Genomic DNA, 7541 nt, shown 5'->3' on the forward strand with positions numbered 1-7541 from the left:
ATCCAGCAAGGGCAGACCAGGGAACAAAAAGCTTGCCAAAGTACCGGGCGGAGGCGCTGGTTCAAGTGGGTAAGAGAAATCGGTCAGAAGCTCTCGAGGCCTTGGGGGCTGAAGCCTTTCGTCAGCACTGGAAGCTAATTAGCATCGATTTCAGAAAGAAAAAAAAGCAAAAGGGCTTGCATGATGTGTAGTGCAGAGATGTCCAAAATTTGTGGGCGTTGGAGGAGCGCCTCGAGTTCGACCAAAAGCCTTTTCTCACCAACTGTGCTTTTTATTCTGCCTCGGTAAGTTCTAAAATTGCCTTGGGTTACCATTACGTGTTTTCCTACAAGATGACTGTTCGAGTCCCCCTTCATGACTTGCTTTTGTGCAGCTGTCAAGGACTCCGGGGATTCCGTTGCGAAGACAAAGGGGGAGCTGAAGAACTCAACATTCCCGGGGGATACCTCTACCTAAAAGATGATGGATTGTCAGAGTATGTATTGTAAAAACGAAACATTTACCTCTGTTCCGGTCCTGTCATTGAAGACACACACATAGTCATCGTCTTGATTTACTACCCAGCCCATAACACCTTGGTGGTCTCCCGAAAGAATGTGCACTTCGTCCCCTACTTTAAGATGTTTTCGAAGCAACGAAAATGGTACGGTAATTGTCACATCATGCGTTGTCAAAAACACAACAGCCTCATTGTCTTTAATGTCAACAATCGTTCCAAAACCCGCCCTCGAATCTCCATCAGTAATTTTCACTCCATCGCCTATCTGAAGAATCCTGGCCGACATTCTCGCCATTGTGTGCTGTCGGACGTTGAGAGGGATGTCCGAACAAGCGCTAAACCGTTCAAATTCTTTCAGTGATGGTACCACATCTTCTGCAGTATACCAATCAGTGTCGAGGTCCGGGAAGTACGCTTATCCATCGGCATCATAAAGAACTCCTCGGAATAATGATAAGTTGTTTCGCGTCTGGAATGCCCGTTGAAACCGTTGCTTGGCCAGTGTTGGATTGAATTGGGAAGTCATCATCCACCTCATCATTTCGGTCCTCAATTGCGATAAGCCGGCTTCCTTTGGCTTTGGTGGATGGTGGGTCGTAGATAACATGTGGTACAACGAGGACATTGATGAGCAACAAGGAATGGACACCCCGAATGAAGGCGAGATCTCCTTTATAGATCCCGCGGTTCAACCTCACCCATGAATGGGGCTTTGGTCGGAAGGTGTTGGGAAGAGTAAATATGGAGGGGTTGGGATCTGGGATATCGAAAGTCTTGGAGACGGTCACGTTTGATAAGCCTTGACAGATTTTGCGAATCATTTCCTCTGAACCACATTCGAAAAACACTCTGCCGGGTAGTGCTTTCCAGCCAAAGACCGATGGGGGTCGTAAGTGTGCAGGAAACCTCTGGTCCATGAGGCGCCGATGGATCCGAAAGACTATCTACTCCTCAAAACCAGGCTAAGTAGAAAAGTTATTACAAAAATAATCCCCGAGGATTGGATTACTTTTACCTTGACAAGCACTGCCCATAATGACGCCTTTCCAATATCTTGGGCGTTTTCTTCCGCAATATGTTGATGAGATGTGATGCGCTCGAGAAAGCTTTCCCAAAAAGCGTCGTCATCAGACGGCATCAACGCTTCGCGGAGAAGGTTTTGGTGCGCATCTCCCGAAAACGACTCGTCAATGTCTTCATCGTCGTCGATAAGATCGTCTTTGGAAGAATTAGCAGTGTAAACTACAAATACAATCTATAATACACACCTTCGTCACCGTCATTCTGATCGTCGGTCTCAGCCTCTGATACTTCAGCTTGGAGATCTAAGAATCGAAGGACTTCTGGCGACTATAGCGTGATTAGCTTGGTACGAAATCTGACAAAAATGAAAAGAACTTGCCTCAAGTTTTCTATGTTTCATTGGTCTCTCATTGTGTTTTGATGCCATGATTTCAGACCTATTTACTAGCTATGCACAAATGTTTCTATCTGTTAGAGTCTATACAATCTACAAGGATGGTGCACGGAAGGAGAAAAGAAGCCAGACGATGGTTTGCAGGCTGTTTAGCGTGATTGACTTTAGGGCCAGTCCACATGTATCACGTCAGCATCATCACGGGTAACCTCGGAGTACTTCACAACATACGCTGTCGAAACGGCGTTGGTGGGCCGGTGACGTCGGTCGCCACCATTACTAGTGTGTGCTATGGGTCGTTGGTGACAGTGGTGGTGAACGACGATGGATTCATCGTCGTTCCTGGCGTGCTGCATTCGACTTTGTATTTATTCGTAAAGTAAATATTCTACATGTAAGTAAATACTAAATAGAGGGACGTGTAAAGTAGAGGGGACATGTAAAATAGAGGGACGCGTAACTACGGAGGGGGGTAACTACAGAGAAGGCGTAACTACGGCACATAAACGGCAGAGGAGGAGGGGTGGGGGAGCGCAGAAAGAAAGAAAGAAGACAAGAAAGACGTTCCAGTGCTATATATCCAAGGCACTTTAAGGCCGCTTTTGATTTAGGGCAGGCATAGAACGTTGAGGGCAGGCATAGAACATTTAGGGCAGGTGTAGAAACATTCTTCTACGCCTGCCCTAAATGTTCTATGCCTGCCCTAAATCAAAAGCGGCCCTAAAGTGCCTTGGATATATAGCGCTGGAACGTCCTTCGCATTTCTTTTCCTTTCCCCATCCCTCCTTCCGCCTTAGCTGTAGTAGATACATTATAGTAGTTACATGACAGTAGATACCCTGTAACTAAGTCCAGTAAATAGTGTTAGAATAGTTGAATGAGCCATGAAAAGAAGTACAAGCCATGATAAAACGTCTGGGTTAGTGTGAGTGGATACGCAATGGATAGAGAAACACGGTCAGATATACGATGTGCCTGAACGCACAATTGTTAATGTGTCTGGATGCATGATGGATAATGCGCCTGGACACGTGATGGGTGACATGCCCTGATATGCGATTGATAATGTGCCTGGATGCATGCACGATGCCTGGTGGATAACGCGCATTCATCCGTTGACCCAAAGCCTTGGTATATTGGAATACTCTATGATCGCTATGGGTCTATCGATCACGCCAAAGAAGCCTTCTCTTGTGTTCTTCATGATGGATAAAGGTCAGCCTTACTCCATCGCTATTAATTTCATGTTCATTTCGCTTTCTCGGCAGATTCCTTGTGCCCTTTGCAAGTTTCTCAATTGAGGCTAGTGTGGACAATGCGACGACAATGTGGGTGGAGGATCGGAGGATGATAGATTCAGTATGTCGATCATGCCTCAAATTATTTCCATGGTACTAACATTCATGTAAAGGATTTCATCGATAACGACAAGAACCCTGCTGAGCTGGATGAAGCCACTCCTCAACAGCTCCCCGATTGAGAGGGGTGTACTTGTCTTATTCCAATCACGTTCGACATTTTAGGCTGTAAAGCCTCAAGTTAGTTATCTGTAACGTCTTAGTAGATGAGACATTCGATTGAATCAACTGTTACATTAATTACGATAGAAACACGCGCTAACGGCATGTGAGGTGCTATGGTTCTGTATAAAATACCAAACAATATCTCTATCTCTGTAAATCACCCAGCTTCGTAATGGCCCGAGGTAGAGGCAGAAAAACGACACAGCAGCCAGCACCTCCTCGTACAGCTGGCCGTAGAGCAGCGCCAGTCAACTTTCGTGAAGATCCCGGTTCTGGAGAAGAATTCGACTTCACTCCTTTGGACGAACATTCTGCCGATGAAGATGTACAACGACCGATCTCTCCCGCGAGTGTCGAGCCTGTAGCTGGCTCTGCTGCCTCCACCAGACCTGTCACGCCTTCTGAGCGAGCCTCAGAACCCTCACGGAGCCGAACAGCCCCAGATATTGATTGTTTCTTTGAACGCGGATCCAAGGCGCCTCCAGTAAGCAGAACTCTATGTAAGCTATGCAGGTACGTGGTTCTCCATAATTTTATACATTGTACTGACAAGGATTGTTATGTAGGGCGAATGGGATAGACTTGCGCCAGGGTGCAGGCAGCTTCTCAGCAAGCACCTCAAATGGTCCATTGCGCAACCACCTCCTAAGCCGCCACAAGGATCCATATCTCCAGAAGTGTCTTGAAATGAGATGGAAAGTCCCTGCACTCGCGAGCGAAACTGGAACAGCCTCTGCGCCCCCTGAACATGGAACACACCGTCCGCCATTTTCCCAGGAGGCATTGATACAGCATCTTCTGAATTTCATCGTTGCAGACGATCAGGTTGGTCAAGCACTTTTAATGTTTGGTATTAGTCTAACCTTCTTTGTAGTCTATAAATGTTGTTGAATGCCCAGAATTTCGACAGCTCCTCTTGCTTTTACGTGAGGACCTCGAGGACAAAGACATTCCCCGCTGAACGAAGATGCGTGAATCCATTATCAAGGCATGGCATGCGTATTTCAAGGTCCTAAAACAGGAATTAGCAGTATGTTGTTTCAATTGACCGCTTTGTTTCCTTGTATTCACTGTTCGCTCTAGGATGCGCCAGGACGAATTTCCTACACGGTGGATATTTGGTCAAAAAAAGCTCGGTACCCATACCTGGCCATTACCGCACATTGGATACATAGAGACAAGTCTACCAAGGGTCTTCAGCTGCGTTCTACACTCATCGCATTTCACCATCTTCGAGGAAGCCATAACGGGAAGAGGCTAGCAAGGATTGTCCTCCATCTCTTGGACCGAGTTGGGATCACAGTCAAGGCACGTCTAAGTTTCATTTTCTTTCCCTTTTCTACTTTATGCTTACGTGCACAGGGAGGCCATTGGACTCTTGATAACTGCTCGCTCAACAATGCTTTCCTCAGAGAACTCGAGTTACTTCTACGCCCTCGCGATGTTGAATTTAATCACAAGGAAAATCATATAAGATGCTTCCCACACGTTACCAACATATGTTCGAATCACGTCATTGATGCATTTACTGATATCACCCTGGTAGATGATACAGGGGGATTCATCACATCCGCATCAGGCCCTCCAAGCGATCCCGATAATCAGAGCTACGAAGAAGCGGTTGCTCGCGACCGACTGGTGGCTACCACTTTTATGATAAAACTAAGGCAATTGCCTGTAGAGCTGTGTGTATAAGTCCACAAGTTTTATGAAAGGCATTTCATAGATGTGTCCTGTGTTTTCTTTCTCATAAAACCTATGTTCTTTTCATAAGATATAGGCAAGGCCACAGAGTGCTTTTCATAATTAAACCTGTGCGCTTTCAATAGGTATTTCATTCACTGGGTTAGGTGTATTCATTGCCTTTTTCATAATTAATGGTGTGCACTTTCATTGAATATTTTATTAGCAATTTTGGGTGCTTTCATTGCTTTTTTCATAATTAATCCTGTGTGATTTCAATAAATATTTCATTCACTATGTTAGGTGTATTCAATGCCTCTATCATATCTAATGGTGTGCGCTTTCATTGAATATTTCATTAGGAATATTGGATGCTTTCATTGTACTTTTCATAATTAATGTTGTGCAATTTCAATAAATATCTCATTCCCTAGGTCAGGTGTATTCATTGCCTCTTTCATATTTAATTGTGTGCGCTTTCATTGAATATTTCATTAGGAATATTGGATGCTTTCATTGTACTTTTTATAATTAATGTTGTGCAATTTCAATAAATATCTCATTCCCTAGGTCAGGTGTATTCATTGCCTCTTTCATATTTAATGGTGTGCGCTTTCATTGAATATTTCATTAGGAATATTGGATGCTTTCATTGTACTTTTCATAATTAATGCTGTGCAATTTCAATAAATATCTCATTCCCTAGGTCAGGTGTATTCATTGCCTCTTTCATATTTAATTGTGTGCGCTTTCATTGAATATTTCATTAGGAATATTGGATGCTTTCATTGTACTTTTTATAATTAATGTTGTGCAATTTCAATAAATATCTCATTCCCTAGGTCAGGTGTATTCATTGCCTCTTTCATAATTAATGCTGTGTGCTTTCATTGAATATTTCATTATCAATTCTGGGTGCTTTCATTGTGCATTTCAATAAATATTTCATTAGCTAGGTTATATGTATTCATTGCTTCTTTCATAATTAATGATGTGCACTTTCATTGAATATTCCACAGCTTTCATTGGGATTTTTCATTGAGTATCTCAATATTTCATTCCAATTTCATATCTGCCCCCAGGGATATCATTATGATTTTTCATTATATTCCAGGATAGCAATGAAATAGCTATTACGGTCCATCCAATGGGTCATTGGGAGGGTGGTCACATGACAAATTTCCAAAAATGGTAAAAAAACAAAAGTTGTAGCTCTTTACCATAGCTTCCAGAATCAGTTGGAATTATGTCCTAAAGTGCTTCCATTGTGGAGATATAAGGTAAAAGGTTTTCAAAAGCGCTGCGTTTTTTTTTTGTTTTTTGCATTTTTCTTCATGAAAAGAACACTAAACAACATGATTTCAACAGATTTAGAAAGCTAAGAGAAGGGGCTACAACTATTGTATCGTGGGAAATTTCTCCCAAAAAGGAAGGTACATGCCCTAAAAGGGTAATTGACACTGACAGACTACAAAAGTAATTTATAGCCTACAAAGTTTACTAATAGACTACAAAAAAGACTACAAAAGTTGGACATAGACCACAAAGGTCAGACAAAGACTACAAAAATTAGTAGTGTCTGCTTTTCTCATTACAAAAGTAATAGTGTCCGCTTTTTGAGACTACAAAAGTTAGTAGTGTCTGTTTTTTCTGACTACAATGGTTTGTAGTGTCCGCTTTTTGAGACTACAAAAGTTAGTAGTGTCTGCTTTTTCAGACTACAATGGTTTGTAGTGTCCGCTTTTTTCATTATAAAAGTTAATAGTGTCCACTTTTTGAGACTACAATGGTTTGTAGTGTCCGCTTTTTGAGACTACAAAAGTTAGTAGTGTCTGCTTTTTCAGACTACAATGGTTTGTAGAGTCCGCTTTGTTCATTATAAAAGTTAATAGTGTCCACTTTTTGAGACTACAATGGTTTGTAGTGTCCTCTTTTTTCATTACAAAAGTTAATTGTGTCCACTTTTCTGACATATAGTATGTAGTGTGGTTAGCTATATATATATAGGTCATTGGGGATATGATTGAAGGATTGGGATGAGTTGACATTCTGCCACTTATGAATAGTTGCTTTTGATGTCAGGTCCATGGCTGCTTTTTATACTTGCAATCTGTGATGTCTTTTCATATGAGAAGTCACTATCCTATCTAATCAAAGGGTGTGCTTCACATGAATCCTGGATAGACATTGAAAAACAGACAGGACCAACCACATATTTAACTCACTTTTGGTACCTTTAAATCAATCTACTCAAGGCTGACCCCAGTGGTGAAGGCTTGGAGAATGACAACTGGTCTTGGTATTGAAAGACATGACAAGTTGCATTGGTAGCACAGAGAATTTATCACTCCAAAAAAATCATGTGAAGATTGACTGTGGTCAGACATAGGACAGCAGATACTGATCTGAGTGGAAGGTT

The 7541-nt window shown here is 42.4% G+C and overlaps 3 protein-coding genes across 3 annotated transcripts; 2 read left to right on the top strand and 1 right to left on the bottom strand.

Moving 5' to 3' along the window:
- Window positions 1–1443: 1443 nt before the first annotated feature.
- On the bottom strand, window positions 1444–1922 carry LACBIDRAFT_296632 (uncharacterized protein; the record flags this gene model as incomplete). Its single annotated transcript, XM_001880493.1, has 4 exons — window positions 1444–1461; window positions 1515–1717; window positions 1768–1849; window positions 1902–1922. 4 exons carry the CDS (start codon window positions 1920–1922, stop codon window positions 1444–1446), a joined length of 324 nt encoding a protein of 107 aa, XP_001880528.1.
- Window positions 1923–3064: 1142 nt separating this feature from the next.
- LACBIDRAFT_296633 (uncharacterized protein) lies at window positions 3065–3267 on the top strand (the record flags this gene model as incomplete). The annotated part of the gene is made up of 2 exons (XM_001880261.1): window positions 3065–3131; window positions 3185–3267. 2 exons carry the CDS (start codon window positions 3065–3067, stop codon window positions 3265–3267), a joined length of 150 nt encoding a protein of 49 aa, XP_001880296.1.
- A 344-nt stretch (window positions 3268–3611) lies between these two features.
- Window positions 3612–4400, top strand: LACBIDRAFT_296634 (uncharacterized protein; the record flags this gene model as incomplete). Its single annotated transcript, XM_001880262.1, has 3 exons — window positions 3612–3952; window positions 4006–4264; window positions 4314–4400. The coding sequence occupies 3 exons, from the start codon at window positions 3612–3614 to the stop codon at window positions 4398–4400; spliced, it is 687 nt and encodes a 228-aa protein (XP_001880297.1).
- Between the last annotated feature and the right edge of the window lie 3141 nt (window positions 4401–7541).

This window comes from Laccaria bicolor, genomic scaffold, assembly GCF_000143565.1.
Source record: "Laccaria bicolor S238N-H82 LACBIscaffold_10 genomic scaffold, whole genome shotgun sequence".
NCBI classification, from domain to species: Eukaryota; Fungi; Basidiomycota; class Agaricomycetes; order Agaricales; family Hydnangiaceae; genus Laccaria; species Laccaria bicolor.